The 20,591-nt window shown below is 38.9% G+C and overlaps 2 protein-coding genes across 2 annotated transcripts; both read left to right on the forward strand.

Moving 5' to 3' along the window:
- Positions 1-45: 45 nt before the first annotated feature.
- Positions 46-9,751, forward strand: prkar2b (protein kinase cAMP-dependent type II regulatory subunit beta; the record flags this gene model as incomplete). The annotated part of the gene is made up of 12 exons (XM_083893652.1): positions 46-156; positions 249-561; positions 1,605-1,640; positions 4,223-4,275; positions 4,410-4,493; positions 4,698-4,804; positions 4,915-5,068; positions 7,111-7,212; positions 7,303-7,377; positions 7,465-7,533; positions 7,642-7,777; positions 9,618-9,751. The coding sequence occupies 12 exons, from the start codon at positions 46-48 to the stop codon at positions 9,749-9,751; spliced, it is 1,374 nt and encodes a 457-aa protein (XP_083749778.1).
- Positions 9,752-11,451: 1,700 nt separating this feature from the next.
- On the forward strand, positions 11,452-20,303 carry hbp1 (HMG-box transcription factor 1). Its single transcript, XM_083894007.1, has 11 exons — positions 11,452-11,463; positions 14,360-14,532; positions 14,634-14,814; positions 15,250-15,370; positions 15,507-15,621; positions 16,217-16,335; positions 16,741-16,897; positions 17,166-17,310; positions 18,093-18,380; positions 19,178-19,319; positions 19,406-20,303. The coding sequence occupies exons 2-11, from the start codon at positions 14,460-14,462 to the stop codon at positions 19,421-19,423; spliced, it is 1,359 nt and encodes a 452-aa protein (XP_083750133.1). The 5' UTR covers positions 11,452-11,463; positions 14,360-14,459; the 3' UTR covers positions 19,424-20,303.
- The last annotated feature ends 288 nt before the right edge of the window (positions 20,304-20,591 follow it).

Below are 20,591 nucleotides of genomic sequence, written 5' to 3' on the forward strand. Positions count from 1 at the left end.
ATACGCAATCCCTGGATAGGTGGTTGCCATGGATACCTGGGTCACATGCGTGGGTTTCCTGTAGCCAGAAGCAGCAGAAGATGCTCAGACCAAAAACCCAGAGCCATTTTCATTCAAGGAAAAGAGACGATTCGCAGCAGATGGTTCACTGACTGCGTGGACTGACAACACCCGTCTGATATATCCAGCTTTTTTGTTTTAAACCACAGGCTGTCCGCGTGCTTTTGGGGGCTATTTGACATCCGCAGCAAACCGGTGTAGTCCACATTAATAGACTGATCACAGGAATGAGTATAGAAATTCCTGAAGGACTGACGGAGCTGTTACAGAGCTTTACCGTGGAAGTTTTGAGGAATCAGCCCAGGGATTTGCTCGAGTTTGCGCTACAGTACTTCACGCAGCTGAAGGACCGTGAGACCAAAGAGGCCTCATTTGGCAATGACCAAAATTCGGCCCCAAGACCTGGGAAAGCGGTCAATTTCATTGACGAAGCCATGCAGATCGACTCGGAAAACGGAGAGGAGGAGGAGGACGACGACGACGATGACGAGGAATTCACAGGTAGACGAGTATAATAATAATAATAATAATAATAATAATAATAATAATAATAATGATATGTCTGGAAGACACCGAGCGTCAAATGTAATGTGAACTGTGGAGCATGTATCCCTGTGTGCACACAATGATGCTCCAGCGCGCGCCACCTTGCATCCATCCGTCCCTCCACCGCGGCTCAGTCATTTGCCATATATGGTCATACAGAGGCTGAATGGTGGTCAATGGGCAGCTTTTCCTCTTTATCTTTGCACACACGTTTCTGTCAGAAGGACGGCGGAACGAGCAGCTGCACAATCGAATGACAGGTGTGCGTTTTTCCGTTGCACCTGTGGGTTATTTAAGTGTATTTTCTCGTGCAGCACGCGTTTTGCAGGCCTAATGGGCCTAACCCTCGTTATTGATCAAAAATATGACAAAGCAGATTGAGATATCAGCCTTAAACCTCTGATGCCATGTTCAGACTTAGTAAATGTGTCTTTTCAGAGCAAGATTAACTGGGCTTCCAACATTTTGTGGCCACATCCAGCTTAATAAATATTGCTGGACTGCCATAAGGTGCAGCAAGTAGCATAGCAACCTAGAGCTCTGATACAGCATCCCAATGAGTGGAGAGTCTACTCCACCACAGGAGAGGCTACACAGTGTTAGAGAAGCACTTTATTCAGCCTTTAAAATAAAACATTGTGGTTGTGTCGATCCTGCAACCTCTCACACAGTGTGTGCATGTCATTATATTGAGCATCCTCAGATGAGACCTCCTCTCTAATGTTTATTTCATACCAGGCTATTGTGTTGGAGGTGTGGACTGTGTTTTTTCCCCCCCTCATTTAAATTTGATTCAAAGAGGCCCAACCACCTTCAAAGCAGCTGTCCTTCTTCAGGTTTTACCCAAAGTGGCTCCACGGCACACGCTGCTGCACATGTGCCACTGCAGATATAGAGCTTTAACGTAATCCTCTCCAGTAATAACTGAGTTGCTCTAAGACAGATTTACTTCACGGTGAAAAATAACCTGCCTAATGTTGCTGTAAATTCTTTTGCAGCCCCGGTAATAAACAGATTCATCAGGCGAGCATCAGGTGAGTTGTGAGCCGCTTCCTGTTTCAGCTTCCTGTTAAACGTCTGCTCTGTCAAGAGGGAAACTCTGGACAGTGTCAGCGATGGAAATGTACTCGACAAAACTTATTCAGCACATGAACAGCGAGGCTGTGACATTTTTGCTCCAGTACAAACAGTATTGAAGTATTTTTGCCACCTGTCTTGACTCATGGTCTAATAAGTAAAGTAATCTGTAAAAACTGACTGATTTACTCGTTTCCAGAACCTAGCTGGATAATAAATAGTCTTAAACACATGTAAAATGAGAAGCCAGACCTAATATTTTGGTTTGTCTTCTGCTATCTACTGGTGTTGATCCCTGTCACCTGTTAATGTTTGGCGACCTACAAGTGATCTTTAGTGAAGTTAAAAGTGAGTTAAGCAAGTGATTGGTTGCCTTTCATTGGCAAATATGGGAATTAACTTTCCTCAGAACAGGCAGCAGACTAAAGATGAGGTGGTGTGAGACATGCAACACAAGGATCACTCAGCTAAGAGTCAGTTCCAAAAATGTAACTGAAACACTTTGTTTTCGCTCCCATTTTCTTTGAATTGAATTAAAAGTTGTAGGATTTCTCCTCCCCATTTGCAACCACATCAGCCCAGGACCTCACATCAGGTGTCTTCACCTGAGAGATCATTGGAGATCAGCGTGATGGAGCTGCTGGTTTGCATGAAAGCAGAGTGGTCAGAATGTAGCAGAGCAGCTCGGCCGAGTGTTTCTCTGCCTTACTGGAGTCTTGACCTGACTGCAGTCCAATTTCTGCCAGTGTCCAGCAACTTTGCATAAGCCAGTGACGAGGAGTGGACAAATATTTCACAGGCCACAATCAATAACTCGATCAACTCTGCGTGAAGGAGATGCGTTGGGCTGTGTGAGCCAAACGGTGGTCAAACCAGATACTGACAGGTTGTCTCCCTTTTTAAAAACGCCCTATATTGAGCTTTAGTTCAGTTTTCTACGATAAAGTGCATGTTTCAGAGTGGCACACCTGTGCAGTCATCATGTTCTTTAAACAGCATCTTGATAGTGTCACCTGCCAGGAGGTGGATAGATTATTGTAGATAATAAGTAGTGCTCACTTACACAGATTTTAACACATTTGTGAATCAGCTCTAACATCAAATGTTACATATTTTACTTTAATTCATGGAAAATGGGAATAAAAGCATAAAAATGTTTCAATTATATTCGCGTTATGCAAGTGTAGTATGTAAGGTTGTCTTAATAAGGTTGAAGAATTTGGGGGAAATAACCCATTGCAATTCTTCTGACAGATATGTCATAATTTGATTGCAACCATGTATTTAAGTCAAGCTTCAGTTGAAGATTCATCTTGTAATAGATTTAAAACCATCAAAATATTAGGTACACAATGTTCTAATGCAAGGATGACACCTTAAAAGTATGAATTACTGAAACACCAGTTTAAAGTTTAAACCCTGGGTCAGATATGCTGCGTAAGACTTACCCATAACAAGTTGTGTTATTACTAATTGCAATTTTCACATAAATATTGGTAAATGTTCAGCCCGAGTTATCAATCTCAGTGAGAAGAGTTAATGTGATAACACTGCAGGACAAAAGAGTGAAGACCGCAGCAAGAAGTTTCACCGATAATATTACTTGTTAAATGTTTAACCCAATGCTAAAAGTGTAATAAATACTACTACTTTTTTATGTTTATATCATAAACTATTTTGTTTTACATGAATACTCAGCATATCCCAATAATTTAATAATGTCCTTATCAAATTAAATTGAAAAAAATAATACATCCACCCACAAATAGAGCATGGTCTGACATTCATGTTACTCCTACTGTACAATAAACAAACAGAACAAACATTAAAATGGAAATCTCCATCATCATATTTCCACCCTGTACTTGTTTAGTATATTCTTTCTAAACAGTCTTTTACATTTGATTATTGTTCCACATAATTTTGTTTAATCGCTGAAGTTGTTCCATAAATTGACCCCATTCTGGATCTCAGGAACGGTGGCAACAGTTTCACTTATGGTGCCAACATACCTGCTTTGATTGTGAATAACTCTAAATGTCTATAATCTACATTCTATTTTCCCTTTTTTTTAAAATTGTTAATAATTTTATAAATCGTACTTTCACATACTGTATGTGGAAATGCATGTTTATTATTTATTACCCTTGTCTTTACTGTCTTTTTCTTTAAATCTTCTCTTATATGATCTTAACCATTTAAACCACAGTGAGCTCAGATGGACAATAAAGCAACTACTATAAAATGACTCGCTTCAACCAAATACGATGCGACTATGACTGAAACTTCAGTGCAGCATCATCCACAAACCCCTCAACGCGCTACAATATGAGCAAGATATTATAGTTGAGTAACAGGCTTCTGCCGCAACAAGTCTATAAATTGTTCAAATAAGGAGCAGAAGCAAAAAGAAAAACACTGTGACAGTAACGGATAAAACACAGCCAGAACATAACAACAGAACACAACAGAATCTGCTGTGTGGTTGTAACCGCACTGTTCCTTTCATTCATTTATTTGTTGAACTATGCTTTTGCAGTTTGTGCTGAGGCGTTCAATCCTGATGATGACGATGAAGATAAAGAGCCAAGGGTACGCTGCGCTTCATACCGTCATTATTTGCTTTTCCAGTGAAAGTCCTTGAATCTGAATGAAAAAGAGCACAACAAAAGTCTGTGCACGTTCCCTCGTGAGGCCTTGTATTAGTTGTGTGTTTTATTTTGCAGGTGACTCAGCCAAAAACCGATGAGCAGAGACAGAGACTACAGGAAGCGTGTCGGGACATTCTCCTGTTCAAGAATTTGGACCCAGTGAGTGAATGTTTCTTTTCTCCCTCTGTTGTTGCTGTTTGGTTTGTCTGCTGCCACGCTGAGGATGTCCTGCCACAGCTCTGTGCACTTTGCATGATTTTCAATTAGCTGTACACGTGTGCAGCAGTTGTTTGATATAACAATGACTGAATAAGTGTGAAATTAAAATACTAACAATGCTGAAATTGTCAACCCACCGTACAGGAACAGGTGTCTCAGGTGCTGGATGCCATGTTTGAGAAGCTGTGCACAGAAGGGGAACACGTTATTGATCAAGATGACGACGGGGACAATTTTTATGTAATTGAAAGGTAATTTTGAAAATGAACATTCTGTAAGATTATTGTCTCTCGTGGACTATAAAATAAGATCTCTCGAGATAACGATGTGTGTATATTTCCTTTTTCTTTTTTTTTCCCAGTGGGATGTTCAACATTTATGTGAAGGTTGACGGTACAGACAAGCTGGTAGGCTGCTATGACAACAGAGGCAGCTTTGGAGAACTAGCGTTGATGTACAACACCCCCAGGGCGGCCACCATAATCGCCGTCTCACCTGGAGCCGTTTGGTGCCTAGTGAGTTCACCGTTAAATCCTCATGCAAGAGCACAGTTAGCTCCATGTCTCGCTGTGATGACAGCTGTCAGGACGTGGTGTAAACATCCAGGTAGAAGGTGGCAGTGTTGTTAACACATCATCTTATTGGCACAACACAATGAAGAAAACACACTGAATTCAACTATTGAGAGATAATGAATCATACCACTGAATATGATTATTATTATAATTAGAATCATTTTAAGAACTGTGGCCAGAATGGCTTGTTTTGGAATATTTAGATGTGACTTAATATCTTTCTCTGAAGCAGTGAGAGCATTGTAGGTAACTGCTGTAGTGGACGATTGTCAATCAAATAAACCTTTCAAGACTAACTTCAAATTATATGACTGTTGACCACTGTTGCACCATGGGTTGTGGTGTACGCGCATGAGAAAAACATAATGTCCAAACCAAAGTCCAAGTTTCAAAGAAAACGTGGTTTATTTAACCAAAAAAGGCGAGCAAACAAAAGAACAAAGAAAATTCCGGTGCCTCTCCCGCTCCGGTAAAAACATTTTCTCACCCAGGTGCATGCTGGTCCCTTACCGACAGCCTACCTATATGACTTCAGGTGCCCTGCTAATGTGCCCAAATGAAACAAAACACAAATAATAACAAAAACAAGAAACACCTAAACGACACAAATAATAAACTAGAATACTAATAGAAAATGAATCATAATGAAATCTAATAAATTGATTAAGAATAACCAAAATGAAATACTCACTTAACAAAATACTAAACTAAACAGCACTAAATACTTACAATAAATAAATAGCTCCAACAACTGCTTTGTTGTGTCTGTGTAGACTAGTTGTAGTTTTTTTTTTTTTACTGAACATTTGAATCTGTTAATAAGTGTCTCGATCTGTTTAATTAACAACACACGCGTGGAAGAAAGATAGAACTGCTAATGGGCCTCTGAGCTCTAGACAAGACTCGAGCTGCTGTACACAAATGTTTAAAACAACACGTACAGAGTTGTAAGAAATCAATAAAAAAGTTGAAAAATGGAATCCAGAAGAAATTGTTGTATAGATGGCAAAAATAAATTAAAATACAAGTGTTAAAAGATGTAAAAGGGGGGAAATACAATAACATTACCTCTTCATTGGAGGTAAATACCTCAGGCGGTGTAAGTGTTTTTATTTAAAATCTGGTTAACAGTGACCCCTACTGCAAAATTCTTGTAAATTTCTATTATTATTAAGAGGATACACCCCTTTCAGCCAGAGAGTGGAATGACTTACAAATAACTCTTAAGGCTGGATGCTCTCATTTCAGATCTCAGCTTTAAAAGCTTTTGTCATGGACCTTTTTTCTTTGGCTGCTCGACGCTTTAGCTGTGTCTTTGTAAAAGTCTTTTTTAATACGTTTACTTTGTCGAGTGTTCACATTGTCTTGTTTGTTTAAATCTAATTTTGTTTACTTTTATAGAGCCTTTTCCCCTCTCCCTCAAAAGACGCTGCATTTTGCCAGGCTGCAGTTATAAATGAGAAATTGTTCTTTATCTGTCCTTCCTGGTTAAAGGTTAAATCATCATAATAATAATAATAATAATAACAAAAAAAGATCAACCAACAAAACAAAAGTCTCGCCATCAAGAAAATAGACAAGAAAAAAACAAAACAAAGCCACTAAATAATGTTTATAATATAGACATAAAAATATAGAAATGTATATACCAACAGGAAAGTGTATGTTATAGTATGTTTGTTTTTTTAAATCTGATGAATATTAATGCATGTTTGTGTTGTATGTCTTGAATGGTGTTTCACATCAGTGATTGATATGTCTATCACCAGTCAGTCATCATAGCGAGTGCAGGGCAAACAATATTAAAACGCTGGATTGTTTTCCCATTGCATCACACACTCTAGTACAGTACGTCCGTGAGTTCAAGTTGTGCCGTCAAAAATAGTGAGGGCTTTAATTTAAACATTTAATTTTTGACGTATATCAATACATCACATGATTAAAATTGTATGCCGTGTTTTCCTTTAAATTCCCGTTTCCAGGATCGTCTGACATTCAGGAGGATCATAGTGAAGAACAATGCCAAGAAGAGGAGGCTGTATGAGGCGTTTATCGAGACGCTACCATTGCTCACATCATTAGAGGTGAGAAGAACAGCTTTGTCCTTCAGTGGAAACAAACTGTCACGTGGTTTTACCGAAGCTGTTTTCAAACAAATGTCTTTTCATCCACAGCTCTCGGAGAGAATGAAGGTTGTGGACGTGCTTTCCACCAAGGTGTACAACGATTCACAGCAGATCATTGCTCAGGTGATGAGTGCATTTTAATACTATTTATCTCAGTTTTTTTTTTTTGCTGGCGCTAATTTTCTTTTGCACACATGGTTTGTTTTACAGGGTGATTTAGCAGATTGCTTCTACATTGTTGAGTCTGGCCAAGTTAGAATCACCATGAAAAGAAGCAGAGTAGGTTTGCCCTGTCCTCCTTTTAAAGTTTGTGTGTAAAAAAACAAACTAAAAAACTGTGGTGGTGTTTTCTGCTTTGATATGGTGTGCATTCTTTTGTCATACCAGACAAAAAAAGACCAGGAGGAAGAGGAGGTGGAAATTGCAACGTGCTCAAGGGGCCAGTATTTTGGAGAGTTGGCACTTGTCACAAACAAGCCCAGAGCTGCATCAGCTTATGCTGTGGGGAGCGTAAAATGCTTGGGTAAATTTTTGTGCATTTTGTCTTGATCATTTGTACGTTTATATTAAAGGTGATGTACGTAAAATATGTACAACGGCAACTTTTAGCATTTAAAACGGTTACTGCAGTGGGGTTGCCAAATTTTCAGAGACATGTAAAAGTTGCACATATACATTGTGTTCATACACATACACATACATAGCTGTCCCACTGTCTGTTTTATTTTGATAAACTATGAACATATTTTATTAATTTTGTGTGTAGATTGAAAGTGTGTCTGCCTGAGAGCAGCAGTGACAAAAACAGACAGTATTCGATAAAGTTGCTTTTCTACTAAGCAGTTCTAGCACTACTCGTCTCGGCTCTACTCCGATTATGATTTTCTTTTGCATTTCCATCAGTGATAGCACCTGGTACCTGCTGCTGTTTTTAGTACCTGCTCTGGCGAGGTACCAAGCGAGCTGACCTGATACTAAAATGTGACGTTGACAGACTCTCGGCCACCGGTTGGTCAGAGAGTGTCGTCACTGGAAGAGTCATGAGCGCGACGTCGGGTCAAACCAAGCGATGCCAAACTGTAGATCAGTTAAAAGGACTTTAAAAATCCTGAAAACGTGGGTTAGTCTCCAACATTTAACAAGTACTTTTCTAGAAGCACAACGCGTTGAGCTGCATTTTTAGTTCGGTGACTGTGTCAGAGTTTGTGCTCTGGTCATGCAGGAAGCACTGAAAAAAGCATATAAAACAACATCATGGCAGTTTCATACTCGTACTAGGACGACCCCCGCCCGTATTGATAGTAATGGAAAACGACGTGACTGATACTGTGTAGAGTCGAGCTAGAACTGTATTGTAGAAATGTGCCATATGAGACAGAGGGAAAGAGAACAGTATATTGATACTAACATGTCTGTTGTCAACTTCCTCTCCTCGTTCAGTCGTCTATATTTTAATATGACTCTCTTTGAGACATTTTTGGAGGCGTACGGAAGCTTTTTTAGGTTCAGTATTGCTCCGTGTGTCCAGCACTTGGCATCTAGCTGCTCTCTGGTTGCTCTGCTGCCATCCTGTGTGTTGACGTGCTATGAGCTGTGTAACTGACAAAAACAAGACCACAACAAAAACAGAGTTTGTCGTCTGCAAATGATGAATGTATTTGTGATATACAGGCCGCACCTTTGTCATCAGAGAAGATTGAATGCCTTTATATAATACATTACTTACCAGAGGTGGAGAGTAACGAAATACATTTACTCAAGTTACTGTATTGAATACTTTTTTTTGGTGTATTTTGTATTTTTAAAGTACAATTTGAAATCAGGATTTTGTATTTTACTTGAGTACGTATTGACTCAAGTATTGTACTTAGTTACTTTATAAATCCTATCTGTTACTGAGTAAAAATTACAATTCAGCACAATGAAGACCTACAGGGGGGAAAATATACACCAGAACCAGACAAATGATGATGTGATTATCACCAGCACTGGCGCGTGAACATAGAGGGCGTGGCCAAAAGTGACGTAATATCCTGTGTCACGCCGGGCGCGTGAGCTTCAAAATAGTTTTGGATTTCTGACCCTTGTCATATTTCTACTACCCTCACAGCCCACGCAAAGTAACTAAGTAACTTTTACTTAAAGTACATTTCAAATGAACTACTTTTTACCTCTACTTTAGTAATATTTAATCAAAGTATTGGTACTTTTACTTGAGTACAATATTTGAGTACTTTTTCCACCTCTGCTACTTACATATAACACCTTTAAATCTCTCAGTAGATCACATGATATTTTCTATGTCTTTCCCTCATCTGTTCCTAACTGTTCTGTTGTTTTGTTTGTTTGTTTGTTTTATTTAGTAATGGATATTCAAGCCTTTGAGAGATTGCTGGGCCCGTGCATGGACATCATGAAGAGAAACATTGCTAACTATGAGGAGCAGCTGGTCACTCTGTTTGGAAGTAGCCCTGAGATTGAGCAACAGTGTGTTTAAGACAACTCCAATTAACCATGAATCAGTGGATGAAAAAAGAGGCTTGTGTGGATGTTTTTTCCCCCCATGATCGCTTGAATGGCTTTTCTTAAAAGAAGTGTGAAAATCCACTAATAAATGTGTGTATTAGGTCAATAAAACACATTATGTTAGGTTCCCATGTGAGACGGAAATTTGCCACAGAGTGTTAAATCTAAATTGAGCCGAAGCTGCAGTGCTGAACGCTTGTTTAAATTCAGATGTCTCACAAACTCTCACCTTATCTCTAAATGTGTACATTTCACTCGTCAGTGATGCATTGTTTGTTTGTACACTGAACACTTTCCTTAGCTCTCTTCTCATCTCCACAGTGTTATAGTTACACCTGCACTATAATATTGTTTGTGAATTATTACGTATTATTTGTTAAAACCAGATGCCAAAGCAAATTTCTTACTGGATATTTGTGAGCAAAAGTCCACGTTCTGTAACACTGGCAGCATGTTGTGCACCAGTACAGCAGAGAGGGTCCAACACGTGTGAAGGAAGTGCATTAGAATTCTGCGAGAATGTAGCAGAATGTAGACTTGGCACTATTGTAACAATTTTACATTTTTGCTTATCATAACATTCAATCCCTCCGATGCATTTTCATATACTATTTTATTGGCCTAACCACGTTTTTTGTTGTTTTTTGCATAAACCCCAAACAGTTAAAAAAGCTTTCAAAAAAATCAACAAACTTCAGAGGAATAGCTGGTAATTTTCTAAGACTATGTATAGCCCCACCTTTGATTTGATAAGTCACCGCACTAGAATAGCCATTATAGGCAAAGTCCTGAGACAATTATCTTTCCCTGTGTCTCAGTGTCAATTTAAGACAGTTTTTGTGTCAGTGAAACATGTATTATATTATTATTATTATTACTACGACATTAATTTTTGCCGTCTACCTCTGCCAACAGCTTATATACTCTTTTGAAACACATGTTCTGATGCTCCTCCAAACAGTAAATCTGAAGCCCCCCCCCCCTTCTTCTCCCTCCTTTATGAATAAATCCCTCCTTTAAAATGAATAAATGACATTTTCTGTATTTAGTCTGTAGTTTATTGCGGCTTTAGCTGTTTGAAGCTGGTTCAACATTGACATATTATGAATTTATTTCTCCCCCTTTGTGCAGTAGTAGTAGGCTACTGGTCATTTCTGAGGGCAAATCCATAATACTGGATGTACTGGAAGTACTGTGTGTTTCACTTTTCATGACAATAAATTAAACATTTTTATATACTCACCGTGTCACAGTGTGGTTGTCACTATTAGCTTTTCATTCACAAAACGTTTCACCATTCATTCTTTGTTCACCCATTACAGTCAGCCACTTGTTAACGATGTAATCACACGAGAAGAGAAAACATATAATCTAGAATGAAACGTGTGCAAGTAGTTTTTCTGCTGCAGTTGCAACATTGCAGATAAATAATACACCATGTATTGTTCCTGTTGTTGCCAATCAGCTGTTACTGGGTAGTAATAGGCGTGTACTTTCGTCCAATGATACGTTGATAAACAAACATGGCCCCGCCTTCCCTGTTTTTTTCCACACCATCGACCAATAAGACGGCGAGGCTCTTGTGACTGACGTCGTCGTCCACCAATAGAAATCGTCCTGTGGAAACCTTCATTTCCACCCCACCAGTGAATGCCAGAGAGTTTTTTGATGGCGACAGGTCTGGTAAGTAGAAAGTTGGCCACTTTTTCTTTCATTTTAAACGTAAAATACATCGTTACAACTACATTTTAACACGAACTTCGTGGCATCCACGTCTTTGCGATGGTATCGCGATGTTTTAATGGAGCTGTCACGGGTTTATTTGATGTGTTTTTTTAGCAGCTTGTGCTCGACAGTAAGGATTTTTTTTTCCTCTCGCTATGACGGTTGTTGTTTTGGTGATAACAAGCCCGTGTTGGTGCAGAAGAATGGGCCGAAAAAAAACGCCACTTTCTCGGTGGAATTAGCTTCGTGTTTTGTCGTAAACGTCGTTGTTGAGGCTTCTGGTGGTTTCGTGTCATTCATTTTCGACGGGGCACAGAGGTTGCGTCATGCCTCAACTTGTTGACATTCTTTTGTTTACAGTGTTCGAGTCGACGGCCTGTTTGAGTTTGAGTCGAGGACACTGTCGCTGCTTTTGTGGAAAAACAACAAACATACGCTTCAAACTGTCTTTTTTAGACATACTTTTATATTTATGTGTATATTTATTACCAGTACATCCGCGTTTACGAAGCAGAAGCGAGGGTTTCTCTCGCCGTGCAACAGTCGTCGATCCACGTCGGGACGCAAATGAGCACCAATTCTTCTTCTTCTTTTTTAAAAATGACTTTTTAAATGTCCACGTTTGTTTTTGTTTTTTTTAAACATCGTAAACCATTTGCTGTGTTACTTCAAATACGTGTCACATAATCACGACATGCACTACTTGGCTGTGGCGTTTTCGTCGCGTTTCCTGTGTTTTCTCGTGCCTACATGTCACCTCACACGTTCGCTTGATGTTTTTAATCAGCGCAAATACGCAGCTGTGAATGAATGAGATCCGCGTTTGCGCATGCGCCGAATCCTTTTAACTTTATAAACAAGGCCTCCACGCAGCAGCGGAGCACGTGACCGTCCTCAGGTTCACTGCGGGTGGATACAGAGACAAAGGAGTTCCCTTAAGACTGATCACTCTTTTGGTTTTATTCAACAAATACATGACATTTCATGGAATGATTTGATGCTCTACAGTATTTTCATTTGCTGTTGTCACATATATTTTGCAGTTAGTATGTCATTATTTCACATATACAACATTTATATGACTCATAATGACACAATCAGAAATCCACTACTATACAGACCATGTAAAAATAAAAAGTCAGTGAGACGAATTTACTTAAGTACAAATTGAATCACTGATCTGCAAAAATTAAGAATTTGCTGATTTACAATTTACTCGGGGTGAAAATTACTTTTAATAATGTTTATTATTTAACAGCGGGAGAAGGATTATAGGTAATGCTCATGTGTTTAATGCAAAAAGGAGACAAGGGTATGACTATTTTTTCCCAGAAGTGATTAATCTGTCGATTATTTTCTCGATTAATCGAGTAATCGTTTGGTCCATAAAATGTCAGAAAATGTTCAAAAATGTTGATCAGTGTTTGTCAAACCTGGAAGTGATGATGTTCTCAAATGTCTTATTTTGTCCACAAACCAAAACCATTCAGTTCTAATGGTTTCTTTGTTATTAAGAATATTCACATTTAAGAAACTAAAACAATCAGAAATCTTGTTTCAATAATGAAAAAAGCTTCGATTATTATGGAAATAGTTGGCGATTAATTGAATCAATCAATTAATAATTGATGAATCGAGTAATTGTTTCAGCTCTAATATGAATATCAAACATGTTTTTACTGAAGGAACACCATTGCAAATTGAAGCGCAGTAACAAAACACAGCATTGAAAACATTAATGGAGGATGTTATTATAGAGCAGTTCATGCCATAAAACGTTTTCAAACAGTACAATCATGCAAGGTGCCGTGAGCTGTAGACCAGCTTTCTTTCTTTCTTTCTTTCCTTCACCAACAAACACCATCAGCAGTCACAATTCAAACCTATAAATCAAAACAGTGTTGTGACTTTGTCTTAATGGCCTAAAGAAGACCAAACTGGGTGAGGGATTTTGAGTTTGTTCTCCTTTCCATCGTTCACTGCCGTGCATCTGTAACTTGTGTTGAGTAAAAGAAGCCTGTGCTGGACCATACACTCTAAAGAAAACACATAAACACTAGTTAGACTCATATGGACCATCTAAAGGAATGATAAAAATAAGTTTACATATGACAAGAAGACATACTATATATATAAATATAAAGAGGAGTGGCAGCAAACACAAGCAATGATAAAGTTATCATTAGTTAACATGAAGAGGAAGTGTGGGAAACACCCATATACAGTTTGATAATTATATTGATAATGGGGAAACACAGCTGAAAATTAAAGTTCCATATCAGGTAAAACAATGGCCAGCAAAAATGGTTTACAAAACAATATTTGGCATGGCTACACATTTGCACAGTAGATAGGGGACAACTTTTTCCACTTTTAATGGATTATTTAAAATATAGCTAAGCACAATACTTAAAAGAAAAGTAAATTTAAAGATTTAAAAAATACTTTTGAAAGTTCTCAAACAAAAGACTTAATTTCAGTAACATGCGTTAATGTGGGCACTATAAATTGACCTTAGGTGTGAGAGAGTGGATGGTTGTTTGTCTCTATGTGGCCCTGTGATCGACTGGCGACCTGTCCAGGGTGTATCCTGCCTTTTGCCCTAAGTCAGCTCAGATGAGCACAGCGCCCCCTGTGCCTCTCATGTGGAGGATAAAGCGGTAGAAGATGGATGGATGGATGACTAAATGTAATTTGTTACTTTCCACCTCTGCTATGCAACTACTAATAACTAAACAATGATAATAACTAAATTCATATTAGTTGGAGAGTTCTAATTAAATCAGCCTTGTCAAAAGAAACGTGCTGCAGACTGAATATGTTTCTGTTTTTTCTTTTGGTTTTGCACCAACAGATGTGGCAGAATATGGTGTTGGAAGCTGAGTGAACTGACCTGTATCCAGCTTTAAAAAAGACAAGAAAAGAAAATACGAGAACAACAGGAAATCGTTGGAATGGACGAATCTTTTGATCCACTCAAGTGTCACGAAGACCTGCCTTCCTCACCCGGGTGCCACATGGATTATGGTACAAGGCTGCATTAGCATGAAGTCATACATTCTGCACATATGTAGCCTGTACATTTTTGTTTCTTATGATATTACTTTTGACTTTTGTCCTTTCTTAAGATGATATGCCAGAGCTGCAGGAGGTGGAGGAAGACCAGAGGTCTCCAGGGATATTTCAGGTTGGTGCCGAAGTGTCTCACCAGGAGCTCAGTTGCTCCCCCAGTACCAACTGGCTCGCTGAACTGGCCAACATTGCCACCAGTCTTCAGAGCCCTTTGCTGAAGGACGCTTCACATAAGAGGTTTGTACAAATATGCTGCAATGAAGTGATGTGAAAATGGCAGTATGAAAAACATTTAAGGCTAATGTCTGCATATATTAATGCAAAAAAACATGTATAAAGCACTTAATAGCAAGTACACACTAGTACACCTGAGGGGTGATCTAGAAAACAGGATGATCCACATGACTAAGATTGTCTTGTGGATCATCCTCTAATATTTTTGAGTTGCTCAAGATATTACAAACACTTCAAAGTTAACTTGGCTAAAGATCCTAATAAATTCCATTCAGCTGATAACAAATCATAAATATCTTCTTCTTTGTTTTCCTTATGATGTAAGAAATGACGCTCATGTCTGATAAATAACTCTAGCAACATCCTTTTTGTGTAATGTGAGTACATGAAGGGTATGTACTAACTATATGTATTTTATACAATTTTAATTTTCTCCAGATCATCTCCAGTCCACATCTTTGGCAACAGTAATAGTTTACATTCCTACGCCCGTCCCCCATTAGCCAGCAGCGCACCCAACCCGTCCAGAGGCCACCTCAGGGAGCGCAGGCGTGTCAGGGTAACCTTTCACTTCAGCTTCTAAAAAGGCATTTATGTCTGTAGAATCAATGGTTATTTCCAAGTAAATTCAATATGACGTGCAAATTGACTTTCTGCATTTTACCAAAGTCACTGTAAGATGTTTTCTACCACAGGCCAGCAGTGAATCGGAGTCTGGAGTTTTCTCAATGTCCTCATCTTTTTCTGATGATGAAGACATGGCCTGGTCTCACTCGTGGCCCTCCACAGCCTGGCATTGCTTTCTGAAAGGTGCATACAAACACTCTCATGTACACATCACATGCTTTCACTATTTACACATTTACATGTTCACTCGAAAATTTCATTCATTTATGTTTTCGGCTGAATTTGTTTGCTTGTCTGTGTTTGTGAGCAGCGTGACTCAAAATGTAAAAGGTGGATTTTGATGAAATGTCATTACGATGTAGGTCCCTACCCAAGGGGGAACTCTTCATTCAGGATTATTAAACTTGCAAAATAATGAGAGTACTGACACTGTTGGAAAATGCATAGACTTTTTGCATCCATAATGTGTGAAAACAGGTATTAGAACATTGCACAACTTGACATTGTTGAAAGCTCTTTACTTGTGCTTTTCAGTAGACAGAAAAGTGCTGATTGTGCCCTTAATGGCTCCATCTGTAACGTGCATGGGAAAATGTGTTAAAACAACTTTTATGTTTTTGTGTTTTGGAATAATCCTCCTGTAATAATGCACCTAAAGGCACATGTAAATAAATATTGACCCCTGGTGTCCAAACATAAGCATTGCACCCATTTTGTTACAGCCTCTTATATTGACACATGTTTTTTCATCACGCCGCATTGTTGTGTTGATATTCAGGAACTCGCCTGCGCTTCCATCGTGGTCCTAATGTTGAGTGGCAGGAAGCTGATGAACTCCGGGATTCAGATGATGACTCAGATGATGAAACCATGATGCCGTCTGCCTCGTCTCTCAAGGTTAGGCAATGAGTTGTGACTTCACTATGTGTTCAAAATATTTCATGAGAATTTGTTATGTTCTGGAAAACCATTCAGTCGTGGTGACACTGTTGATGTACAGTATTGCTGCATTGTTGATGACATAAGTGGTTGTCTGTAAAATATATATTTCAATGCCTAACAAGGGCCACAAGGTGGCAGAGATACATAAAGTAAAAGCTCATTGATGCATGAATGAGTCTTGAGACAGGTTCTTGCTCATGTTCAGTGGTAAAGTCATTGTTTAGACCAGGAACCCCTTTTTTCAGTTTTTTTAATAATGAAACACGTTCAATTTTCTAAATATTTCTTCAGTTTTGGGTTCATTTAGCTCAACGTGTGGGTGAATGAAAACTTCATATTGGCCTTTTGTTTCATTTTCAGAGATTTGGTTCACATGGACTGAAGTTGGTGAGCCATGAAGAGACTGTATCTTTTGGCCAGGCAGTTCTTAAACTGACCTTTGACCCTGGCTCACCTGAAGGCGGTCTTTTAACAGCTGAATGTCGACTAGATCACCCATTTTTTGTTAAAAATAAAGGTAAAGGAACGTTTTCTATCCTCTTCAGCAGTATTAAGAAATACACCATGAATGTCCTTCCTGAAGGTTAATCTGTCTGTATTCTGAGGAAAAAAAAAAACATCAGATATGTCATATGAATTGGCCAAAGATGAAAAAAGAGTATGTCAAAAACAGATGGTGGAGCAACATGTGACGTTTCTCTTTGCCAACAAAATTCTCCTTTTGCAATATGCAAATATCTTTTGGATGAAAGTAGTATTTGATATAACATCTGTCTTTTTTTTAGGGTGGTCTTCCTTTTATCCAAGCCTTACTGTGGTGCACCATGGGATCCCTTGCTACGAAATGCAGCTTGGTGATGTGTGTCTGCCACCAAACCATCCTGATGCCATTAACTGTGATGACTCTGTCGTCTTTGACACTTTCAGAAGGTACACTTTTCTTGATAATGTGCCCTTTCTTTGTTCAAGTGACAGACTTAAAAGGTCGAGTCATTACCGAAGAGCAAAGAGAACACTATACGTGTTTGCTTCTGTCGATCTTTGTCCAAAGTCACTTCACTTTCTGTCCATTATCGCAAATAAATAGATCCAGTATGAATCTATATTGTCTACACTTGATTTCTCTTGAAAATATATACTACTGTGTTTTTTCAATATAGAGCATATTTCCCTACAGTCATTTTCATTTAGTTTTGAGACTATCGAAGTAGGGATCAGCAAGTACAATACTTGTAAATGTAAAATCCCCAAACCTTAAATATCACACAAATGCTTCAGAGAGGGCTGCACCTCTACTGTGCTGTAGTTATCATTTCAGCTGTGTGTATTTACTTTAAGATTTAAGTAGGAAAAAGGTTAAAAAAAAAGGTGTATTTACAACAGAGTCATGTTGAGGGCTGTTTATGTCTTCCTTTATGTTAGCAAAATATGAACAATGTTTGTATTTGAGTATAATCGGTTCGTTCGGTTGGGTGGAAAATGTATCACCACACCATTGACTTAGTTTGTGAAGATGTTAAAAGACGGTATCAACAGATATCGAGGTTGTGATAGCATAGTAAAAGTGAACTGAAGATGTTGTGGTGCAGTGCAGCAGAATTTATGAGTGTCATTTTAAGATACTTTTGGGAACAAACTGCAGACAGCTTAAGCGCAGATAACGCTTAAAGACTCATAATAGCTGCCTCTCTGTTTTCTTTCCTGTCTTGCAGTTACGACTTCACACCACTAGACTCATCAGCAGTGTATGTGCTCAGCAGCATGGCTCGTCAGCGCAGAACCTCCCTGTCCAGCGGAGGTGCTGTCAGTCCAGACTGTGATAAACTTGAGCGCTCCAGCTCCCCACAATCCTCAAGTAGCAAATCAAATAGAAGCCACACCTCAGGGACAACCAGTGGTTCCACGCCAACAAAATGCAAGCGGCCAATGAATGCCTTCATGCTCTTTGCCAAGAAATACAGAGTGGAGTACACGCAGATGTATCCTGGGAAGGATAACAGGTAAGTCAGTTGTATACAATGCAAATGTGGAAGCATTTTTATGTCAAGCAGAAATAAACCCCACACGTAAGCTGTAGTCACATTACCATCTGTAGACCAGCAATGACAGGATTGTTACAGTTTCTTGTCGGGCTATGTAATGCTGTAGTAATTGCTATGATGGTGCAGTACATGCTTCTTTAATCATAGGGGACCCAATGGACAGGAGACAGCTGCAGATTGTAACAAAGCTGCAATTGTCCAACATCTGCCTTGACTGGATCAAATGAGAGCAGCACTAAAAACTGTAGAGCGAGAATGTGATATGACTTTTACAGTAAGGTGGCCACAGCCTTTAAATGTTCCCATTGGGAAATAATCGCATGATAATACAGATCACTCAGAGAACAAAAGGTGACGGCTCAATCTTTGTGGAGCGCTGCTTTGATTTTTAATGTTGTATTTTCCTGTGGACAGCCTATCTTTTGTTCTCATTTAATGTTATCAGGTTCCATTGTGGCGATTGATTCGTGACCAAAATATGGTCAATAATCTTAAATGAATGTAGACACACAGGTATAGTGAGACACAGGTCCTGCCTCACATCTGGATGAGGTGATTTTATTCCAGTTCGGTGTAGGATTTCCAGTCACAACTTTAGTGAAGCTGCATTTTCTTTAATATCTCATTTTGGAAGTGGGGACTTAAATCATGTTGCCTTGACATAAAGAAAACAGAAGATTGTAAAGGATAAGACGGTGAGAGACAGAATCCGTTGAGACAAACACCAAAAAGGTTTCTCAAACGTTTCACTTCAGAGCCATTAGTGTCATCCTGGGTGACAAGTGGAAGAAGATGAAGAGTGAGGAGAGGAGGATATACACCATGGAGGCCAAAGCTTTGGCTGAGGAACAGAAAAGACTCAATCCAGACTGCTGGAAACGCAAAAGAACCAACTCGGTAAGGACTTAAGTCAAACACCTATGATGTGAATTGACTATCAATCTGATGTTGTTCAGTTACATTTACTTCATGTCTTTCAACAGGGTTCCCAGCAGACTTAATTATCCTCCAGAAACCCCAGCTGCTGGTGTGTTGGCATGTAGAGGAGGTGCCGGACAGAGTCTGACGGACTGCTTGATGCCTCTTTGCTCTCCTGTAGTCTTGATACTCAACTGTGATGCTGAATTCACTTCACTTTTTTCCTCCACTTTTTTTAACCTTGAAACATTATAGAGACAAACCAGAGTTATGAACTATAAACAAAACATATAATCTAGTCACTAACAGTGCATATATTTTCTTATATTTTTAATGTCAACGATGTCTTACTCCCCTGAAATAAGAATGATCTCTCTCGCATTCATTTCAGGTTATTTTATATTCAAGGTTGAAAACAATGACAGCATGTGGTGCTATGCTTCAGTGTAGGAGGAGTGTTGTCAAAGGGGAATGTTCTGTAACTTTTCACAACTCTTCATATTGATTATATTTGTAAGATTCAATATATTGCACAGATTGGTAAAACCCTTTCATACATTTTGTAATACAGTATATATTCTGCAGCTGAGCTATGGCTAACAGTTTGTGATACTACCCTGGCAAGTCTTTAGCTCCACCACCTGGCCATGTGATGCGAACGCCTCCAGCATGTGGTGGTGGGTTTACACTCGGTCACAAAGCACTTCAGGCCTTCACTGTAAGTGCTTATTTCTTTTGCACTTTATATAAATATGTAATCTAATCATATACAACCATTGTATAGTGATGGCGAAACCTTTTGTACAAAACCAGTATCTTTGTAGTTTGCCGTTTGACACGGTCCCGGCACAGTAGCCGTGATCTGCTTTCAGGTTGCAAATGAGTTTTAATTCCTTTGTTCATAATGTACAGGTATCACAGCCCAAACAACCTCTTGCACAAAATATCCTTGTATCATATTATAAATAATTTTTAAAACTTGCATCTTATTCAAGTCTTTGTTTCATTTTTTCTCCCCCACAAACAACGTAGTGTTATCACAACCTGAGGGGATGCTTCGTTTTTTGTGTAATTACATGTTTCAGTATATTCAGCTTCCTCCGGTATCATCATACATAGATACTAACAACACCTTCCAATTAGAAATACACTGTAGGAGGTTTATTTATTCATTGAAGTTTTTTAATGACATCTTATATCTAATGGTTACTGGCACCAAAAAAAAGAAACGGTGTTTTAAATAAATATTTC

Source organism: Microchirus variegatus (genome assembly GCF_963457635.1).
Source record: "Microchirus variegatus genome assembly, chromosome: 8".
NCBI lineage: Eukaryota > Metazoa > Chordata > Actinopteri > Pleuronectiformes > Soleidae > Microchirus > Microchirus variegatus.